This window comes from Crocodylus siamensis, chromosome 6 (genome assembly GCF_052110815.1).
Source record: "Crocodylus siamensis isolate JL-2025a chromosome 6, ASM5211081v1, whole genome shotgun sequence".
NCBI lineage: Eukaryota > Metazoa > Chordata > Crocodylia > Crocodylidae > Crocodylus > Crocodylus siamensis.
In genome coordinates, this window is record NC_143400.1 from 3,370,404 (window position 1) to 3,392,108 (window position 21,705).

General features: G+C 66.3%; 2 protein-coding genes across 6 annotated transcripts in view; one reads left to right on the forward strand and one right to left on the reverse strand.

Moving 5' to 3' along the window:
- Positions 1–21,705, forward strand: part of TOP6BL (TOP6B like initiator of meiotic double strand breaks) — a 133,144-nt gene that overhangs the window by 25,054 nt on the left and 86,385 nt on the right. The window lies entirely within an intron of this gene.
- Positions 1,089–21,295, reverse strand: CDC42BPG (CDC42 binding protein kinase gamma). Of its 5 annotated transcripts, none has more exons than XM_090054928.1 (36): positions 20,855–21,294; positions 18,285–18,376; positions 17,895–17,978; positions 17,298–17,393; positions 16,933–17,081; positions 16,758–16,851; positions 15,801–16,001; positions 15,014–15,262; positions 14,689–14,765; positions 14,456–14,574; positions 14,204–14,287; positions 14,001–14,092; positions 13,294–13,494; positions 12,956–13,066; positions 12,740–12,840; positions 12,420–12,468; positions 11,893–12,029; positions 11,701–11,809; positions 11,475–11,623; positions 11,281–11,369; positions 10,942–10,976; positions 10,640–10,744; positions 10,325–10,430; positions 9,924–10,051; positions 9,618–9,757; positions 9,139–9,220; positions 7,992–8,199; positions 7,761–7,823; positions 6,287–6,874; positions 5,763–5,860; positions 4,133–4,217; positions 3,380–3,497; positions 2,391–2,508; positions 2,102–2,192; positions 1,935–1,981; positions 1,090–1,759 (listed from the first exon to the last, which is right to left on the reverse strand). In XM_090054928.1, the coding sequence occupies exons 1-36, from the start codon at positions 21,030–21,032 to the stop codon at positions 1,697–1,699; spliced, it is 4,536 nt and encodes a 1,511-aa protein (XP_089911054.1). In that variant the 5' UTR covers positions 21,033–21,294; the 3' UTR covers positions 1,090–1,696. The 5 variants fall into 5 exon arrangements, with proteins under 5 accessions (XP_089911050.1, XP_089911054.1, XP_089911053.1 ...); XM_090054927.1 differs by having other exon boundaries at positions 2,102–2,198; positions 20,855–21,293; XM_090054924.1 differs by having other exon boundaries at positions 1,089–1,759; positions 1,935–2,192; positions 20,855–21,295.

Sequence of the window (21,705 nt, forward strand, 5' to 3'; positions counted from 1 at the left end):
CCAAGCCCAGGGCCCCCCCCGGGCTGGCTCTTAAAGGGCCACTGCACTTGTGCACAAGGTGGGGAGGGGCCACGTCAGCAATAGAAAATGCCTATGAGGTCATTGGGGGGGTCACGGGGCCAAGGAGCGACTGATGGCGTCAACGGCAAAAATAGGTGGGAAAAAAGTGGGGGGAGACTGTGGGTCTCGGCCACCTGGGCTGTCTCCAGCTCGGCGGGGGGGGCCGATCCGTGGCCTTGCAAAGGGAGTGGGGGCTCCTGGGCACCCGGGCTTGGCCCCCGCTCTAGGAGCAGCGCGGGGGGCAGGCGAGAGCGAGCGGGGCGCCCGGGCCCCTCTCCCTGCGCCCCCACGCCGCGGCCTCGCCTCGCTCCGTGCCTCAGTTTCCCCTCTGCTTAGGAAAGCCGGGGCCCACCCCCAACCTCCCCCGACTGCAGGGGCTCTGCCCCCCCACCGGGCACGGAGCAGCTGGCATCCCATCCGGCCCCCATGCAGGGCCATGGGGCTCCCTGGCAGGGTTGGGGGCAGCCAGATCTGCCCCTGGCGCGGGGGGGCAAGAAGCAGGGAACCAGCCCGCTCCCCCCCGCATCCTGGGAGGGGGGGTCAAGCTGCAGCCGAGGCCTCGGCATGCGGCGCCGGCCCCGGCGGCTCCGGTTACCCCTTGGCTATTCTTAGCTGGCGGGCCAGGCCTGGGGTCCTGGGAGGAGGGGCGGGGGCGAAGGGACCTGCCCCCGCCCTGGAAAGCAAGCCTGGGAGCCACCTCCCTGGGGACACTGTGACCCCGACCCCCCGCAGGGAGGGTGACCTCGACCCCCCCGCTGGGCACCCAGCTCCTGGGCGCTGGGACCCCGACTGCCCCAGCCGGGCACCGGGACCCCGCAGGCTCTGAGCCCCCCACCTGGGAAGGAGGTCGTAGCAACCCCCAACCCAAGGCACTAGGGCCCCAATGGGCGCCCTGCCTAGGGGGGGACACCGCCCCTTCTTTGGCTCCACCCATGAGCCACGCCCCTCCTTGACCCCGCCCCCAGCTCAGGGATATGATGGGCTGGGGGGGAAGGACATGCCCCTTCTGTACTGTGATTTGCTGCTGTGGGAAGCAGAAGTGGTGGGGGCCAAAGCTGGGGGGGGACTAGGGCAGCTGCCCCCAGGGCCAAGAGACCCCTCCAAGGGCAAGCAAGGACCCCCAGGCATGGAGACCCCGGGACAGACACAACCAGACGCTCCTGGACTGTGACGGTGCCTGGAGGCTTCTTTACTCCACTGTCTTTTTTTGCCCCTTCAGTGCAGCCCAGACTGGGGGCCAAGGGTGGCGGAGCGGCCCCAATCCCTGAGAGCCCGTGGCTGTGGGGCAGGCGCTGGCGGGACCCACTGAGACCCTGGGGCGTCCTCAGGGCAGCGATGGAGCAGATCCAGGGCCCAGCGAAGGCCAGGTTCACACCACCGCCAGCAGGAGGCGCTCACAGGCCTGAGTTTGGCAGCTTTTAACCCCTGCCTGCCCTGAGCATTGCAAACTGGGGGGGGACGGGAGCTGTGGGCTTGGAGGGCCGGGGATCAGTCCCCACAGTTGTTTTGCAGAGTCCAGGGTGCCCACAAGGGCTGGGGAAGGGGAATGGGGGGGCAGGGGGGCCCCCCAGGACGGCGGGAACAGCAGCATCGTGACCCGTCCCGGAGGACGGATGTGCAGAGAGGGCCTGGCCCTTTAAGAGCCGGAGCTGCCCTGGCTGGAGCTGAGGGATGGCGGGAGGCTGGCCTGGTCTGAGACCTGTGGCAGGAGAGGAAAGGGTTAATGGGGTGGGCTCGGGAGGGGGGACAGTGTGGGGAATAAGGTAGCCTCTCGGGACCCCCAGGGACACCCTGTGTCCAGAGCTGCAGCCCTGCCCCCCCAGCCTGCAGCCCACCCCCCTCCCAGAGCCGGAGCGAAGCCCCCGGCCCCTCACCTGGGCGAGCGCCTGGGTGCCGGAGCTGCCGGAGCCATGGGGCTGGGCTGCAGGTGGGCACAACAGAGGGCGGGGGTCAGCGGGGGGCGGGGGCAGAGCCGGGCAGAGACCCCGTGTGTCCGGGCATCGCTGCCTGGTGCTCAGATCGCCCCCCCCAGCTCCGTTACCCGCAGCCGCGTCCTTCCTGCGTGAGGCCAGGGGCTGCCGCGGGTCCGAGAAGCTGCGGGGCCGGAGCTGGGCCTCTCGCCGCTTCTCCGCCTGGGCCTGTGGGAGGAAGAGGGGCAGAGGCTCAGATCCAGGCTGGACCCCCCAGCCCAGCCCCATCTCCTGTATAGGGTGGGGGGGCTGGCTATACAGCCCCAGTCTCCTCCAGGCTGGAGAGAGCCCCCTTCCCCACCCCCGTGCCGCAGGGGTGGGGGCTCGGGGTGAGGGATACCAGCCCCCCCTTGCACCCACCGTGGGCAGATCCTGCAGCCGGTGTCGCCCGTCCCCCGGCCCCACGTGCACCACGTGGCTGAAGTTGGTGGGGCTGGAGATGAGCCTGGCCCGGGCGTCGGGGTCCCGCATCATCTCTCTGTGGGAAGGGGACAGGGTTAGACATCCAGGCGGGGCGTGCGGGAGGTTTCTGGGGCACCCAAAGCCCTTTTGGGGGGTCTCACCCCATTCACACCCGCTTCCAAGGAGAATCCACTGCATTAAGATCCAGCCTTGATCTCCTTTGGGGTGCCCTGGGGTCTTGGCCATAGCAAATTCACCCAGTTATGTACCCCTCTGGCAAAAACCCAAGTATCCAGCCATCCATCTGCTTCTGTCCACCCCATCTGCATCCATCCATGCAGCTCTCTCTGTCCATTCTTTCATCCCAGCATCCATCCATCCGTTTCTGTTTAGCCAGCCATGTTTCTATCCATCCCTCCATCTCTGTATCCATCCCACTCTCTCTCTTTATATATATATTTCTCCCCACCCCTTGTATCTATTTCTAAACCTCCCGTATCTGTCTCCATTCGTCTCTCTCCATCTCTCTCTCTTCATGCCTAAGCCCCGTCTGTCTGGCTGTCCGTCTGTGTATCCATCCCTCCATCCATCTCTAAGCCCCCTGCCTCTGGCTGTCCATGCATGCATCTATCCCCCCTAATCCCCCCTTTATCTATCTGCTTCTCTAGCTCTATATCCTGATGGCCTGAGGGGTGGAGAGGGGGTAGGACGGGGTATTCCCCCCACTCTTGGTTCCCTGGAGTCTCAGGTGCAAAGCGGTCCTGACCGGCCGGAGTTTGGCCCCCCCAGAAGACCCAACGGGGCCGGGTTTAGGGAACGCTGCCCTGACTCCAAGCTGCAGCCCCGAAAAGAGCCTCTGCTCGGATGGTTACCGCAACGCACTTTATAGCTGCACAGCGACAAGTCGGGCCCGCCTGCTTTTGGGGGCAGGAAGCCCCGGGTCTCACTTGCGCTGCTGCTGCCGCTCTTCGTTGGAGATGCGGAAGGAGAAGCGGCGTTTGCTCGTCCTCACCAGCTGGCGCCGGCTGAGGTCTGTGGTCTCAGGGATCTCGATCTCATCCTGGTCTGGGGAGTGGGAGAGGAGGTGGCCAGCTCCAACCAAGCCCCCCCCCCCCCCCGCTGAGCCATTTCTCTGGCCCGATCCCAGCTTTGGGAGCCTGTGTACCCTGACTCGCTCCCGAGACCAACATCTTTCTGGCCCTGCTCCTGGCCTAGCATGGGGAGCAACTCTGGATGTCTGTGTGAACAGGATGTTGACTCCAGAGTGACTCTGGTTTGGGCTGTGGGCCCGTAAGGTCTTTCACGAAGGTGTTGATCTGGAGGGACCGGTTTTGGAGCAGGATTTGGGGCTGGGCTCTTACACGGAGGTGTCAATCTGGAGTCACTCCAGAGTCCCTCCCACTGACTTCCATGTGGACAGTAGGGAGACTGCACACTTCTTCCCAGAAGCCGGTCCCTGATGCCGCTCCCTGCCTTCCATGGGGACAGGGTTATGGTTCCCCAGGGGCTGGACACTGATCTCCAATCTGGAGTCACTCCAGAGTCTGACTTCCGTGTAAACAGGCTGCGGCTGCTACCAGCTGCCACTGATGTGGATTCACTCCCCAGATCTCAGTTTGAATGAGAGAGGGGTGATTGGGGGGGAGCAGTGAGCCTGGAAATCCCCCCTCGTCCCTCCACCAGCGGCACGGGGTTAGTACCTGCTGCCTGGTTTCGGAGGTAGACCAGCCGCGTCTTCTCAGTGCCAAAGAGAAGCAGGGAGCCCTCCGGGTTCAGGGCCCGGACCTGGGTGAGACACGGGGAGACACTGAGAGGAGCGATGGGGAGGTATTTAGAGGGAGCGATGGACACAGATTTAGAGAGAGAAATATTCTGATGGAGGGTTTGGGTTGGAGAAAAAGTTATTCAGAGGGAGAGGTAGATTTAGATGGAGAGAGATTTCTGTGGAGACAGGCAGATTTAGAGGGAGAGAGATTGATGTTGAGAGATAAGGAGAAACAGAGATGGAGAGGTGCTTAAACGGAGAGAGATTAATGTGGAGAGAGAGAGATGTTTAGACGTAGAAAGAGAGAGAGAGAGACGGATAACTCGAGAGACAGAGGGCCAGGCAGATGCAGAGGGCTTAGGGATGGATGGGTGGATGGATACACAAAAGGACAAGGACAGATACCGTGGTTTTAGAGATAACTAGATACAAGTACAGAAAAAACAGATACTGGGGCTTAGGGCTGGCTGGCTGGAGAGACACATACACAGATAAAGAGTTAGACAGAGGGGGCTTGGGGCAGAGGCACATGGAGAGAGATGGATCGATAGATACAGGTGGTGGGAATATATATATATATAGAGAGAGAGAGAGAAAGGAGGGAGAGGAGGAGAAAACATATATATTCTCTTTAACTATAAAGACAACACATGTGCACGCGTGTATTCTCGTTACATATAAAGAGACTACGCATGCATGGATCCTCTTTACATATGAAGAAAAAATATATATGTACCTATCTATAGGTATATCTCCAAATCTATATCCGTATCTTTTTTGATGGGATTGAGGATAGACAGACAGACACATGTACAGAGGGACAGACAGGGAGCTTAGGGATAAAGGGAAAGAGAGACAGAGAGAAAGAGAAAGATGGGGACTTGGGGACAGATAGACACAAACATTATTTAAGGGGGGCGGGGATACAGAGATGCACAGAAAGACAGGCAGACAGATACAGGGGGCTGGGGATAGACAGAGGGGCAGAAAGGAAGACGGGGTGGATTATGGGTAGAGAGAGACAGAGATAAATACAAGGAACTTAGGGATGGATGGATACGTATGTATAGGGGGATTAGGGATAGAGAGATTCATAGATAGAGACAGATACCGGGGCTGGGGACAGATAACGGAAGAGGGACAGACAGAGACAAGGCATTAGAGATAAAGGGAAAGACAAAGATTAATAGACAGACATACAGACAGGAATGGCAAGAAAGGTCAGTAAAGGGAACTTAGGGCTGGGTGGATGGGGCTGGGGCTGGGGCTAGACAGAGCTGCACCGAAAGACAGACAGACAGACAGAGCTATGTTGGGGGGCTGGTGAGTGAGAGAAACAGGGTCTAGGGACAGAGAGAACTAGCGGGACCGACAGACACAAGGGGATTTCGGGACAGACGGACGGATATGGCAGGGTAGGGTAAAGAGAGACAGATAGACAGCAAGACCGATAGAGGGGCTTTAGGAGCAGGAGGGAAGGATGGACGAACTGGGACTAGAACCCAGGTGTCCTGACCCCCCCCCGAACACGCCCCCCCTGGGGATTTGGGGGGCTGGGGTCTCACCTTACGCAGCGGTACTGTCTGCACCCACTCGGCCTTTCGCACGTCGAAGACGTCCAGGGCGTTCTCACTGAACACGGTCAGGTAGGGAGCACTGTAACCTGGGGAGGGGGGAGAGGAAGTTGTGACCCCCCCCAGCCCCCTTGCTGAGATGCAGCTGGCTCTGGGGTGGGGCACGTCAGCAGCTGAGTATGACTGAGGCTGCCTCTGGCATGGGGCCTGGGAGACGGGACACGGGGCTGAAATGCAGCTGGCTCTGGGGTGCGACGTGTCAACAGCTGAGTATAATAGTTGCAGCTGGCTCTGGGGGCATCAGGCAGGGGAGACCAGGCCCCTTGCTGAGGTGCAGCCAGCTCTGGGGTGGGATGTCAACAGCTGAGTATAACAGCGATGCATCTGCCTCTCAGGCAGGGTTTTGGGCAGGGGGTGGACATGTGGCTGGCAACTGAGTAGAACAGGTGGCTCTGGGGGCGCTGGGGTTGCAGCTGGCTCTGGGGTGGGCGGCCAGGCCTCCGTAACTCACTCACAGCAGCTGAGAGGCGGTGCCGGCCACATGAGATCCTGGTCCCTCGTCCTCCGTCCCCGCCCGTCCACGTAGACCCCGAGCCCTCCGAAGCAGAGAATGAGCTCCCCCAGGCTGACCTCCACGGCCCGCAGCGCCTCCTGTTGGCCCAGCCCGCGGCTCCGCAGCTCCTCGGGATGGGGCAGGGGCTGCGGTGCCCCCTCGTTGAGCAGCGGGTACAGGGCGAAGCCGCCAGGGAAGCCCACGCACAGCCGGTCTCCCAGGACGTCCAAGCACTGGACGTAGCCGGGGGCTTGGAGCTCCCGGACACGCCGGTACGGGGGGGTCCCGGGCACCAGCTGCACGCACAGCACCTGGCGCTTGCTGGCCAGGCACAGCACGGGGGTGGTGCCCCGGCACAGGATACCCGCAGCCAAGGCCTGGCAGCCCCGCACCTCCGTCACCTTGGCCCCCGGAGCTGCCGGCTGCCCCAGCTCGGCCCAGGAGAAGAGGCGCACGCCATGGTGGCGCCCGCACAGCACGGCCAGCACCTGGGCCTGGGGGCAGGCCAGCAGCCCCTGTACCCGGCGGCAGTCGCCCACCTGCACCACATCTGTGGGGGCAGAGAGAGGGATAGGGGAGTCACTCCAGAGTCACTCTAGTTTGAGGGGGTGGGAGCTGGGGGCTGTGGATTTGTGGGGGGTCTTTCATGGAGGTGTCAGTCTGGAGTGACTCCAGTTTGGGAGCTGGGACTTGGGATAGTTCATGGAGATGTCTATCTGAAATGCCACCAGGCTGTGGATTTGTGAAAGGTCTTACATAGAGGTGTCGATCTGGAGTGGCTCCAGAGTGACACTGGTTTGGGGGTGGGAGCTAGGGCTTGTAAGGTCTCACGTGGAGGCATCAATCAGGAGTGACTCTGGGGTGACACTGGTTCAGATAACGAGCTGGGGCCATGGATTCACAGGGGTCTTCCATAGTAGTGTCAATCTGGAGTGACTCTTAATAGGCTCCAGGAGTGACTCCAGTGCCACTGATTTGGGAGCAGAGCTGGGGCCATGAAATTATGGGGGTCTTATGTGAAGGTGTCCATGTGGAGTGACTCTGGTGTGACACCAGTTTGGGGGCAGTAGCTGAGGCAGTGGCCATGTAAGGTCTTACATAGAAGTGTTGAATCAGGAGTGACTCCAGAGTGACACCAGTTTGGGGGCAGAAGCTGGCACCGGTTTGGGAGTGAGAGCTGGGGCCATGAAGGTGTCAGTCTGGAGTGATTGGAGTGACACCAGTTGAGGAGCAGGAGTTGGGGCTGCGGGTTTGTAAGGTCTTACATGGAGGTGCCTATGCAGAGTGACACCAAACAGACCCCAGCAGTGACACCAATTTGGGAGCAGGACCTGAGACTAGGGACTTAGCAGTGTCTTATATAGAGGCGTCAATCTCGAGTGACTCTGGAGTGACAGACCTCACCCCCACTCCCACCCCCCGGGCCTGGGACTCACCGTTGGTGCAGAGATGGAGAACGAAGAGCCCGTCCTCGGTGCCCAGTGCGATGCGCTCCCGGTCTGGGGGGGCACAGGGGTCAGACACCCCCCACAGAGCCAGCCCCAGCCCCCTCCCAGAACTGGAGAGAACCGAGGCACCCGGGCTCCCAACCCCCCTGCTCTAACCACTAGACCCCACTCCTCCCCCGGGCTGGAGAGAGCCCGGGCCCACCCTGCCCCCTGGCTCACCCAGGATGGCGGTGGCCAGGGCCTGGGGCAGCAGGGGCAGGCCGCTGTCGTAGGCCTCCTTGAGGGCGAGGACGGGGCGGGGCGGGGGGGGCAGAGCCTGGCGCAGCGCCCCCAGCGCCTGCACCCAGCGCCGCGCCTCCCCCGCGCTCTCCGCCAGCAGCAGCAGCAAGCAGCACGTCCGTGGCGCCCACAGCTGCAACGCTGTCACCTGGGGGGCGGGGGCGGGGTCAGGGTTGGGCCACAGGCCCCGCCCCCCAGCTCCCAAGACAATCTGGAAGTACTCTAGATTGCAAAGGGGGGCAAATCTGGAGTGTCTCCACATTGCAACGGGGTCAAACCTGAAGAGACTCTGGGTTGTGAAGGGGTTGAACCTGGTGGGATTCTGGATTGCACTGGGGGGGTGAATCTGGAGTGACTCTGGATTGCAATAGGGAAAAATCTGAAGACCCTCTGGGTTATAATGGGTAGAACCTGGAGCAATTCCAAATTGCACTGGGGGCTGAATCCAGAGCAACTCCATATTGCACTGGGGTGGGGGCTGAATCCAGACTGACTCCAGACTACACTGGTGGGGCAAGATGAATCCAGAGTGACTCCAGATAGCAATGAAGGCAAATCTGGAGTAAATCCAGGTTGCACTGGGGTTAAACCTGGAGAGCCTCCAACTTGCAGGGAGGCTGAACCTGGAGGGATTCTGAACTGCACGGGGGGAATCCGAAGGGACTCTGGATTGCCCTGGGGCAATATCTGCAGTGACTCTGAATTGTAATGAGGTTGAATCCAGAGAAATTCTGGATTGTGCGGGGCAGGGTATGTGGGGGGGCAATCTGGAGTGGCTCCAGATTGCAATGATTGTGAATCTGAAGCAAATCCAGGTTGCACGGGGCTGGACCGCGAGGGATGCTGGATCGCACTGGGGGCTGAACCTGGAGCAGCTGTGGCTTGCAACAGGCCAGAGCCTGATACCGAGTCCCAGCCCCAGCCCCAGCCCCAGCCCCTGCCAGGGCTGATTCAGAGTAGCTCCAGATTGGGACCCAGCGCAGACCCCACTGCAAGCTGGTCACCCAGAGTCCCCCCCTCTCTGGCCCAAACCCCCTAGAGTGCCCCTGTGCCCGGGCCCCACCATGCGTGCCCCCACCCGACTCACGCGGAAGATGCAGGGCAGGTCCTTGGGGTTGGCGTGGATGACGTCCGAGGCCTGGACCAGCTCTGCCGAGAACTGCTCGTCCCTGAAAGCAGACGGGTCCTGGGGTCAGAGCCCGGGCGCTGGGCCCTGGGGCGGGGACAGGCTGGACCCCAGGGCTTCAGCTAGAATCACTCCAGACTGCAATGTGGGTAAATCTGGAGTGACTTCGGATTGCAGTGGGGTTCAATCTGGAGAGACTCAGCATTGGGAGGGAGGGGGAAGGGCAGGCCAGGCCTGACCCCACGACCACGGGTTCACCCTGGGGCTGAACCCAGGCACCTGGGGCTATCCCCCAAGACCCCATTCCCCTGTAGACTGCACAGGGGAAAAATCCAAAGCAACTCCAGATTGCACCAGGGCCGAAATCTGGAGTGACTCCACATTGCACCAGGGCATGGGGGGGCGGGGCTGGACAGGGCCTGAGACTGGGGGCTCCCTACCGGAGGTCGATGACGTGGGTGGCACCAACACCGCCGGGCGAGCTCCGGCCCTCGGGCGCCTCGAAGAGAAAGAGCCGGAAGTCGCTGACGATGGCGAAGACGCGCTGCCAGCCCTTGCGCACGCCGGCCGGGCGCGGCACCTGGGCGGGGGGGCAGAGCGGGATCGTGCTGGCACCCACAAGCCTGACTCCCCTCCCGGGCCTGAAGAGAGCCCAGGTGCCGGGCTCCCAGCCCCCCGCTCCCACCCCCCAGTGCCCACTGCCCGCCAGCACGGGAGACAACCCAGGGGTCCGGGCCAGGCCTTACCGACAGGACCCCCTCCAGTGCCGTCCTGGCGCCAGCCCCAGCACCCAGGCCCTGACGGGGTGACTCAGGGGGTGGGGGGCAGCGCAGGGCCCCCCCTGCACACCCCACGTGGCAGATGAGGCCGCAGGCTAAAGGGACACCCCAAAAAAGTGGGGGTCAGTGGGGGAACCCTGACTGCCCCTGCTCAGAAGGACCCCCCATCAGCCCCAGCCCTGCCCCCCTACCCCAAATCCCTCCAGTCCCCAGGGAACCCCCAAGTTCCTCCAACACCCCCTCCCCCTCCCCTATAGCACCCTCCCCACCCCCTACTGTGACCCGAGCCCAGCCCTGACCCCAGCGCCCCACACCGCTAAGCCCATCCTTGCCCCCCTCAAAGGGCCCCCCCCAGCCCCCCCACTCACCCTGGCAGGTGACGCCCTGGTAGAGCTGCCCCACGAGGAGGCCAGAGCAGACCTGGCACTTGGACGGGACCCCCAGGCTACAGGGCTGGAAGCCGTGGGGGCGACTCTGCGGGGTGGGGGAGGCACACGGCTGCACTCGTGTGGACATGGCACGCACACGCTCCCAGCCCCGCTGCTCTTGCACCCGCTCCCCTCCCAGGGGTGGGGAGACCCAGGCGTCTGGGGTCCCACCCCCCCACCCCGCGCTCTCGTCCCCCAGGCCCCACGCCCCTCCCAGTGCCGGAGGGAGCCCAGGCGTCTGGGCTCTTGACTCACCTGGGCTCGGAGGCTGCTGCGGCCCTCGGGTCGCAGCTGGGCATCTTCCTGGGGTCGGGGGGATTCAGGCGCCTCCAGGGAGCTCCCGTGACTGATGGTGTCGTTCTCGGGGGAGAGGGGGAGCGGGAGCTGGGTCAGGACCTGGCCCCAGTGCCCCAGCCCCAGGGTGTGAATGGCGGGCGGGGTTAATTCCCCCCCGGGGAGCAGTCCGGGATGGAAGCACTTCAGTGCCACGAAGGGCTTGGACTGGGGAGAGAACCCAAGTGCTCAGGCGCTCAGCCCCCCTCCCCCCATACACTCACCTCCGTGCTCCGGGAGCGAATCAGGTGCTTTGTGCCTGGGGGGGAATAAAAAAACCCATTACCCCCTGAACTCCCCCTGCCATTGCCTCCCCTGCCCCTCTGGGCTCAGCCGGGAACTCCCCTATGGCTGAGAGCCGTATGGGGCATAGGACACGCAGTAGAGAAGCTCCCAGGGCAGCCAGCAGGGGGCAGCTGCGGGGGTGGGACAGCCAAGCATAGAGTTAACCCATCCAGGCCAGCATCCAGACACCTGGGTCCTGCCCCGACGGCTCCTGAGCCGAGGGTGGGGGGCTGGACTAGTGAGACGGGGGACCCCCCCCACCCGCCGGGGGGCCTCACCCTCCAGGGTCCTGGCTCTGAGCTCGGCCTTCAGCTTGTTCAGTTCCTGGCCCAGCGCCTGGTTCTGGGCTTCCAGCTCCTGCAGCTGCCTGGGAGAGAGCCTGGTCTCAGTGCGACACCTGGGCTCTCCCGGGGGGGCGGGGGCGCCTGGGCTCCCCCAGCTCCGGAGGGGCCCGGACGCGGGGGTCCTGCACCTCTCAGCCGCCTGCTGGTCAGCCCGGCTGCGGCCCAGCTCCTCCTGCAGCTCCTGCCGGGCCCGGATCTCGGCCTCCAGCGCCGACTGCAGCTCGCGGCGCGTCGAGGTCTCCAGCCGCTGCAACCGCCGTGCTCGCCACTGCCCGTCCTGGGAGGCGAGGGGGCAGGGCTCAGCCCGGGGGGCCGACCCCGGCCCTGCCTGTCCGCCCCGGGCGCTGCTCTTACCGGGCTCCCAGCCGCCGGGCTCCCGACCTGCTTGAGAGTTTCCAGCTCCTGGGCGAGGCGGGTGGCCGTGGCCTGGAGGTAGCTGCGGGACTCCTTCTCCTCGCGCACCCTGGCGGGGGGACGCAGGGGGAAGCTGAGCTTCGCCCCCGCCCAAGGCACAAGCAACCCCCGGGGTCCGGGCCCCCCACTCACCACTGCAGGAGGTCGTTGATCTGAGCCTCCCCCTGGGCCTGCAGCACCTGCAGCTCCTGCTCCAGCCGCCCCTTGGCCGCGCTCAGCGCCTCCAGCTGCGCTCGAAGCTGCACACGGGGGGTGTGGGTCGGGGGGGCCTAGACCCCCCCAGGGCTGCGTGTATGGGGGGAGCCCAGCCAGCCTGGCCCCAGCAGCTGCAACCGGACCTGTGACCCCAGCCTGAGCCCTGACCCTATCCTAAACCCTGACCTCTGGCCTAGCTGCAGCCCCTGCCTCTCCCCCAGCTCCCCAGGGGCCAGCAGGACAGGCCCCAGGGACTGCAAGCCTGACCTGAACCCTATTCCCAGTCTGACCCTTGACCCCAGACAGACCCAAACCAGAGCTGCCCCAAACCCCCAGGCTGACCCCTGACCCCCAAGGCCACTCTGACCCCAACCCCAGCCTGACTCCTGACCCTAGGCTGAGCCTAACCCCACCCGACCCCACTGACCCCTGGCCCCAGCCGGCCCCGCCCCCGCCCCGCTCACCTGGTCTGCCTTGGCAGCGCTGTCCCCCCGCTCCGGCCCCGCCGACGTGCTGGGAACCCAAAACAGGGCGTGGGGGCGGGACCCTCGCTAGGCCCCGCCCCCCACTGGTGGGCCTGGGGGGCTGCTCCTGCCCTTCCCTGGGCCATTACCCAGACGCCTTTGCTGCTTACACCCATGCCCCATTACCCAGCAGCCCTTGCTGCTCTGGCCAACCCGCATTAGCCAGCAGCCTTTGTTGCCATCCCTTTACCCAGAAGCCTTTGCTGCCCCGTTACCCAGCAGCCCCTGCCAGTCCTTGCCCTGCCCCCGGGGGTCCCCACCTCTCCGTCCCGGCTGCGTCGTCCCGGCTCGACCCCTCGTGCGACACGCCGGCCTGGGCCCGGGGAGGCTCCGGGGGGGCTCCGGGGGGGCCGTGCTGTGCCTGCCAGGGGGCAAGGGGGAAATCGCACCGGTCCTCGTGCAAGCGGGGCGTGGCCCCAGGGCCCCCGTGCGAGGGGAAGCCCCGCCCACTGGCTCTCCTGGCCCCCCCGGCTCACCTTGAGCCCCTCCAGCTCCTGCCTCAGCTTCCTCGCCTGGTGCTCGCTGCGCTCCCGCAGGCGCCGGTGCCGCGACGCCTCCCCCGAGAGCCCCTCGGTGCGGGCCTCCAGCTGCGGGCAGCCAGGTCAGGGGGCTCCGGGAGCGGGGGCGGGCGCAGCAGAGGCTGGGGGGGGTGGGCGCTAGAAGCAGCAGAGGCTTCTGGGTAGCAGGGGTTGGCAGAAGCAGCAGAGGCTTCTGGGTAACGAGCTGGCACGAGTGGCAAAGGCTCCGGGAGAGTGGGGGGGAGAAGCAGCAAAGGCTGCTGGGGGGCGGAGCGGGGCCGGGCGGGCGCCGGTACCTCCTTGCGGGCGCCCTCGGCCCGCGCCAGCTCCTTGCGCAGCCCCTCGACGCGCCGCGCGGCCGCCTCGGTCTCCTCCTGGCGCTCCCGCAGCTGGCGCCCGGCCCGCAGCAGCTGTGCCCGCAGCGCGCCCCCCAGCCGCTGCGCCGCCCGCAGCTCCTCGCCCGCCTGCTGCTCCCGCGCCCGCGCCCCTGCCGCCTCCTGCGGGGAGAGCGGGGCTGCTCCGCTCGGCTGCCCACACGTCCCACCCCCGCGCCAGCCGCCTTTCAGCCCCAGGGCCCAAGGCTTCACCCCAGAGGCAGCCGCATCCCCGTTCTGCTCAGCTACCGACACCCCAGAGCTGGCTGCATCCCAGTGCCCCGCTTTGTACCCCCAGCTCCTGCCCCACCCCAGAGCCGGCTGCATCTGTTCTACGTGACCGCCGGCACGGCGCACCCCAGCGCCAGCCGCAGCACAGACCTGGATCCCCAGCCCTGAACCCCAGCCCAGAGCCGGCTGCATCTGTTAGACTCAGCGATCGATATGCTGCGCCCCAGAGCCAGCTGCAGCCCAGCCCTGTATTGCTAGCCGTGATGGGCCCCAGAGCCGGCTGTATGCGTTATATTCGGCTGCTGCTACTTTGTACCCCAGAGTCAGCTGCATTTCAGCTTCATGGCCCCCGTCTCCCAGGCCCCACCCCAGAGACAGTCGCATCTCCCGTTTCCCACCTTCAAGGCTTCATCTCGCTCCTTCCTGGTCGCCTCCAGCTGCTTCTCCAGGGCTCTCAGCTGCCCCAAGGTCTCCCCCTCCTCATGGGTCTCTGCCCCAGGGACAGGGGAGGGCAGAGAACATCACCCCTAGGCCCAGCCTGCCCCTCAGCCCCCTTCCTGGCCCCAACCCCGTAGATCTGCCCCACTCCAGTGTCACTCACCCACAAGCTGCTGGGAAACCTTGTCCAGATCCCTCTTCGGGCTCTGGGTCTCCGCATCTTTGGCGGGGGATCGGGACAGCACGTCTGCAAGGCACAACCCCGCAAGGTCAGTGCCTGCGAGGGGAGCACGCCTGGGGTCCCTCCAGCAGAGAGCGGGGGCTGGATGTTAAAGCATGCGGAGCCGAGAGCCCGGACACCTGGGTTAACTCCCCAGCCCACCATACCTCCACCGCCCTTACCCCACGCTCTCACCTTGCAGCCGTGGGGCCAAATCCACCTTCTCCCCCTCTAGGGCTTGGAGCTGCTTTTCCAGCCGGGCTGTGGAGGGGCTCCCGGGCTGGGGCGACGGCCCCTTCCTCTCCAGGGAGGAGCTGGGGGGCCAGGGAGAACGCGGGGGGCAGTCACAGCCCAGGCCCCCTGGCAGACCCGACCCAGGGGATGGGACGGGGGTGCCAGGCTAAGCTGGGGGGCAGGGGGGGCCTTACCCAGACATGAACGTGAAGCCCACGAAGGGCAGACGGTGCCAAGGGAAGGTGCCTTGAGAGCTGGGGGGAGGAGACTCCTGGCAGGGACAGAGATCAGAGTGAGCAACAGCAGTGCTGGGATGCGGCTGGCTCTGGGGTGGGGCTGGGGGTGTCAGACAAGGCCCTGGGGCTGGGATGCGGCTGGCTCTGGGGTGGAGCCTGGGGGCTATTACACTAGGGCCCAGGGCTAGGATGCAGCTGGCTCTGGGGCGGGGCTGGGGGGTGTCAGACAAGGCCCTGGGGCTGGGATGCGGCTGGCTCTGGGGTGGAGCTGTGGGTCACTCACAGGCTCCTTGAGCGTGTCATCGTCCACGTCGAAGTTGGACGTGTCGCCAGGCCCAGCCACGGGGGGCACATAGGGGGCGGGGCTGTCACGCAGCCTGGCCCAGGCCACCCCCTGGAAGAAGGGGTGCTCCTGGAAGTCCCCCAGGCCCCCCCGGCCCAGGCGCAGCTCCTCGTGGCACAGCAGTCCCCGGATCAGGGCCTTGGCCTCCTCCGACACGTCCGTCACCTCTGCTGGGAAGTGAAGGTGCTCCTGCCGGGCCGGAGGCAGGGGGTGGGTCAGAGACCCTAATCCCAGCCACTAATCTTCATGCAACCCCCCTAGTCCTAACCCCTAGCCCTAAACCCAAACGTTAATCCTAATCCCAGCCCTCAAACCACATTTGAGACCCTAACCCTAACTCAAATCCCAACCCTCAATCCCGCTCTGGACACCAAGAACAAACCCCAAACAGGAACCACTCATAAACCCTCCTCCTAGGCCCTATCCTTGCCCCTAATTCTAATCCCATCCCTTTTCCCCTCCACTAAATTTAATCCCAAAGACTAATCCTAATACTAAATCCTACCCCTATTCCCAACCCCAGGACATAATCCTAGTCCCAGACCAAATCCCAACCCCCATTTTAACTCAACCCCACCCCCTAGTCTTAATCCCAACCTCTGTTCCTGCTCTCAACCACTAAATTTAACCTCAAACCATAAAGCTAATCCTAAATGCTTGTCACAAATCCTCCCCTTAATCCCAATCCCACCCCAACCTTAATCTCGGCCCCCGGCTTGCCCCGTACCTCGTGGGCCATGATGCGGCCGTAGGTCTCCACGAGGGACTCGGCGTAGAAGGGCGTCTCGCCGAAGAGCAGCTCGTAGGCGCACACGCCCAGCGCCCACCAGTCGCAGGCCGGGCCGTAGCGCCCGCGCCCGCCCTCCACCGCCCGCAGCGCCTCGGGGGAGATGTAGTCTGGCGTCCCCGCTGCCATCGCCGACCCCACCTGGCGCAGACGGCAGGGGCACAGGGCTGCTCCCGTGCTCCTGGCCCCTGCCCTGGGACGCCAGCCTCCACCAGCGTCCCCGCTGGGGTTCAAGGGTCACAGCTTGCCCCCTCCCACTCCCAAGCCCCGCCCGCCCTTGGGTGCTGCACCCCACTGGGGTCAGGGGTAGATACCCTAGCCCCTGCCCCCACTGAAGACTTGACTGGGGTCAAAGTTCAGAGGCCACAGGACTGGAGTGCCCTGTCCCCCAGGCCAGTGACCCCCGCTGCCCCAGGCTAGGGGGCAGAGGTCACGGGCAGCCAGCCCACCCTCTATCCCCTGGGTGCCCACCCTGACCTGAGCCACAGGTCACAGCACCCAACCTAGCCCCAGTGACCCCCCCAGCTAGAGGGAAGGGGGCAAAGGTCACAGCCTGCCACCACCAGCCCATGCCTGTGGACTGCTGACCCACACCAATGACCCCACCTGGGCCACCTGGGTCAGAGGTCACAGCTGGCCACCCCATGGCCTGCCCCTACCCCCAGCACAGGAGCCTCCCACCAGTGATCACACTTACCCAAGGGGGGCAGAGGTCAAGGGTCATGGCCTACCAAGCCCACTCATGGCCCTGCCACCCCCTGCACCCATCGCAGCCCTGACCCACTCCTGGGGGCCTCAGTGACCCTTCGGCAGCCCAGGTGCCACCTCCAGAGTCCAGCAGAGGTTGGGGTCAGAGGCCCCCCCCCCCCCAAGGGTGCTGCAGCCCCTGCCCCTCACCATGCCGTCAGGCCCGAGGCGCAGACAGGACCCGAAGTCGGCCAAGCGCACGTGCCCCTGGGCATCCAGCAGCACGTTGTCCGGCTTGATGTCCCTGGGGGGGCAGGGGTCAGGGGGCCGGCCGCCGGGGTACTCGCGGGGAGGGCTGGGGGGCCGGGCGTTGGGTCCCACGTACCGGTGGACGTAGCCCAGGCGGTGCAGGGAGTCGATGGCCAGCACCATCTCGGCCAGGTAGAAGCGGGCCAGGTCCTCGGGCAGCCGCTCCTCGAAGCGGCTCAGCAAGGTGAGCAGGTCCCCGCCGGGGTAGTAGTCCATCACCAGGTACTGCGGGAGCGGGGCTTAACCCAGGGGTGGGGTCTGCCAGCCAGAGGCCGCCCCTCCCCCCCCCCTTGGGGTTCCCCCCTCCTGTGCCCCGCCCCCCCCGCTGGCCCTACAACCTCCTCCAACCTCCCAGCACCGCCCTGGTGGGGGGGGGGGTCTGGGGCTCCCCAGGGCGAGGGAGGGCGGGGGCAGGCGGTGGGGGGGCTCGGGGGTCCTCACCAGCGAGCGCTCGTCCTGGAAGGCGCAGTGCAGGGCCGTGATCCAGCGCCGGTCGCCCTGGACCAGCACGTCCCGCTCCTCCCGGAAGCAGGCCGTCTGGGGGGCAGGGGGCCGGACCCCCACATCAGCCCCTCCTTGCCCCTTGCACCCTCCCTGAGACCAGCCAGCCCCCCGCCCCCAGCCAGACGAGCAGGGAGAGGCCCTGGCTGGGGGGTCTGAGGCCTGGGGGCTCTGCCCCAGAGTTGGGGGTCCTGACTATGGGCTGGGAGCTGGATCTGGGGGGTCCCGATATGGGGTTTGGGCAGGGCTTAGGGATCGGAGGGGGCCCTGATCCAGGGCTGAGGGGGGGTGGCCCTGATACGGATGAGGCGGACTGGGGGGTGCAGGCTGGGGCTGGGGGGCTCTGCCCAAGGGTTGGAGGGTCCTGGGTACGGGAGGGCCCGACCTGGGGCTGGGGCGTGCTGACCTGGGGTTCAGGGAGGTGTCAGGGTTTGGGGGGCCCCGATATGAACAGAGGCTTGGAGGGGGGTCTCAGGGCTGGGGGCACTTGCTGTGGGATTCATGGGGGTCCCCGGTGGGGGTGGGGGTCCCTGGTACCTCGGCGCGCTTCAGCATCTCCCACTTGTGCAGGATCTTCATGGCATAGACGTGGTCGCTGCCCCGCAGCCGCACCACCGCCACCTGGGGGGGTCAGGGGGTTGGAGGGCACCGGGGGGACCCAAAAACCTCCCCACAGAGGTACCCATGTTGGGGCACGGTGCCCCAGCGCCCCCCAGTGGCAGCAGGCAGGACTGCACTGGGGATTCAGCCCCACAGGGGCAGGGGCAGAACTGCAGGGCCTGTGGACCCCTCCCCAATAACCCCAGAGGCAGTGGAGGGCACGGCAGGGCCTGCGACCCTCTCTCGAGCACGCCCAGGGTAATGGGCAGGACTGCAGACAGGGCAAGCTCTACCACCAGCCCCAAATGACCCCCCCGGGGCACTCACCTCCCCATAGGCGCCGCGGCCAATGACCTTGAGGATCTCAAAGTCGTCCCTGCTCAGCTGCAGCTCCTTCACCTGCTCCACGAAGGGGGTGGCTGGGATGGAGGGGCCAAGGAGGCGGGGGTCAGTCAAGGGGGGCACCAGGAGAGGGAGGGGAGCGGGAGCCGGGGGGTGTCGAGAAGGGGCTGGGGGGGCCCGGACCCCTAGGTTCTCTCCAGTTTGGGGACAGCAGGGGGCTGGGAGCCAGGACGCCTGGGTTCAATCCTAGGCCTTGAGAAGGGTGTGGGGGCTCCTGGGGCACAGCTGGCGCCTGGGCTCCCCCCCCGGGGGGGCAGCTTGGGGAGCCCCGTGTGGCCTGGGCTTGCCCGGGTGGACGGGCACCACCACAGTCCTCCCCTGGTGCCTGGGGCTGCCCCTGGGCCCGCTGGGGTGGGCTGGCACTTGCCCCCCCACCTGCCCCTGGGGGTCTTGGGTCTGCCCCGAAGCAGCAGGGAGACCTGGCTACACCCCCCCACGCCTGCCCGAAAAGCTGCCACAACCCCCAGAAACCGCATCCTCCAGAACGGGGTGGGGGGGCCGGACCTAGGGGCCTCCAGGTACTACCGTAGTGCCCTTAGTATTGCACAGGTAAATGGGCACACCTTTGCTCATGTGGCCTACTCTCCCCCCAGAGCTGGAGAGGACCCAGGCGTGGGGGCTCCCAGCCCCCCGCTCTCGCCCCCCGGCCCCCACTCCCCTCCCAGCGCCGGAGGGAGCCCGGGCGTGCCCTCGGACGGGCAGCCCCCCCGGCCTGGGACACACAGACAGTCAGGCCCAGGCGTGCTGGGGCAGGATTTCACAGAGTCAGGGCGAGCCCGTGTTTGGGCTGCAGGGCCTGGGAGCCCCCACGCCTGGGTCCTCGCCCAGCTGGAGCGGGGGTGATGTCAGCCCCCGGGTGCTCTCCTGCCCTGGGAGGGGACTGGGGGCCGAGAGCAGGGAGTCTGTGGGTGGTGAGCGCTAATGGTTACCGCAGCACCGGGAGGGCGGGGTGGGAGCCAGGACGCCTGGATTCCAGGCTCGGGGCGGGTGGAGCCGGGGAAGGGAGCCAGGGCTTGTTCATCTCCCTGCGAACCCCTCCTGCCCTCCAGCCTAGGCGCACCACTATTAGCAGGAATATGGTACCACCTGCAGAATCCCTTCGGGGAGGGGTGGCCTAGGCCGCGTTTTGCTGGGCGCAGCAGTGCCGCAGAATCCCCCGTGCAGCTTGCACACCAAACATGGAATTACGGCACCACCTGCCAGCGCCGGCGCCCCCATTTTGCGCTGCACCTTATTAGCAGCATTACGGTGCCCCGCTCCCCCAAGCATCTTTCCTGGTGCACATCGTTAGTGGCGGTGTGGCACCCCGGGGCCGACTGCACCTGTACCCATTAGCAGATGGCACCGGTCGCCTGGGCTCCCCCGGGGGTGGGGGCCCGGATGCCTGGGCTCTCTCCAGCTCCGGGGAGCAAGACCCCCATAGCTTTTGGGGTGGGGGGTGGCAGTCCAGCCCTGCCCCCGCCGGAGCCTTGCCCAGATGAACACGCCCATGGCCGGGACCTGAAGAACGGGTCTGGCTGCGGCTGGGGCTGGGGAGGAGCTGCCGGGTGGGGAAACCGAGTCAGGTCTAGAAGCCGAGGCCTTGGGTTTGCCCAGGTCTGGGAGTGGGGGCTGGGGGGAGAGCAGGGGGCTGGGAGGCCGGACGCCTGCGTCCCCTCCAGCTCGGGGAGGGGAGCGGGGGCTGGGGGGTGAGAACAAGGGGTTTGGCAGCCTGGGCTCTCTCCACATCTCTTCGGCCCCTGGGGCAGCGGGGAAAATCCAGGCTGGGGGGACCCCGGCTCTCACCCCCAGGACAGGCAGCGGCCCCTGCTGCCCCCCACGCCCCACCCCAGGGCTGCCCCCGTGGGTAGGAACAGATGCCGTGGGGAGGATAAGCGGGGAAGTCGATGAGGCTAGCGCGCCCCCGGCCAGCTGGACACGGGTAACTCTCACCCACATGGCTTCCACGCGTGGCAGCCAGCCAGAGGTGGCCGGCACACGTGGCTGAGACACTCCAAGGCAGCTGGACATGCCTTACACTCGCCCACATGGTTTACACGCGTGCGGACGCCGGCCAGACACGGGCAACACCCAGCTACACGGCCAAGACCCTCCCGCAAGGCGGCCGGACACGGCTAACTCATGCCTACGTGGTTTATGCGTGCCCGAAAGCCGGCTGGGCCCAGCTAACCCGCGGCTACGAGCCAGCCAGGCCCGGCGAGCACACGGCTGGGGGCCGACACCCGCCTGCAGGGCAGGCGGACCCGGCCAACGCGCGCGCGCAAGCTAACACCAGCCGACGGCTAACGCGCGCTAGCCCGCCGCGGCGACGCTATCGGCAGGGCACGGCTCCCACGCGCCGCGGGCTAACGCGCCCCCTGCCCAGCCCCGGGCACCCCCACGCGCCCAAGCACCCCCCACGGGGCCCAGGTCCACGACCCAGCCCCCGGGTGTGCCCCCAGGGCCAAAGCCGAGCCCCGGAGCCCCCGCCGCCCCCGGCCCGGAGCCCCGCTCACCCCACTGGAGGAAGAGCTGCGCGCCCCGGTCGCGCCGCTGGGGGGCGCCGCTGCAGGCCGCGTGCAGGCAGAGCAGCGCGTCGCGCAGCGCGTCCGGGCCCGGGTCGCGGGCTCGCGTGGGGGGGGGCGCCCCCCGCGGGGCCCCCAGCGCCCGCCGCCCCGCCGCCGGGCTCCCCATCGCCGCCCCACGCCGCGCGCCCGCCCCCGCGCGCCGCCCCGCCCCGCCCCGCGCGCACCTGGGCGCAGGTGTGGGCAGGGGCGGGGCCAGGCGGGCGGAGCCGCGTCGCGCGTGGGGGGGTCGCGCGCGGGAGGCGGTGCGCCGCACTTCGGAGACTTGCGGCGGCGCCCCGCTTCTGCGCGCGTCTCAGTCCCCGAGCTGCGCGCGCTACGCGCTGCATTACGGTAGCACGCGCGAGGATCCCCCCCCCTCACTCGAAGTATTACGGTAGGCCAAGCCAGGAGCCCTGGCACTGGGGGGAGGGGGCACTTTACGAGCTGCAGTACGGTAGCAGCCCCTCCCCCCCGCCCCAGCCCCTGGGAGCCAGGCAGAGACCCCCCGAAGCCAGGCAGCGGGGGGCTCCGACCACGCGCCCCAGCCCCTGCAGGTGCCTCAGCCCTGTGCCGGGACCCCCGGCTGCCCCCCAGCGGGGCACAGCAGGCACCTGCGAGCCAACAGCGCCCCCTGGTGGCTGCCCCGGGAGGCTCTGGGCACAGGCAGCACCAGGCCTGAGCCCTGGGGTCCTGCTAGCTCTGGGCAGGGAGTGGGGCTGGGGCGGGTAAGAATCTGGGCACCTGGGTCCACCCCACCATGCCCACTGCCACCCTCGTAACAAGCCCCCGAAGACCACAGC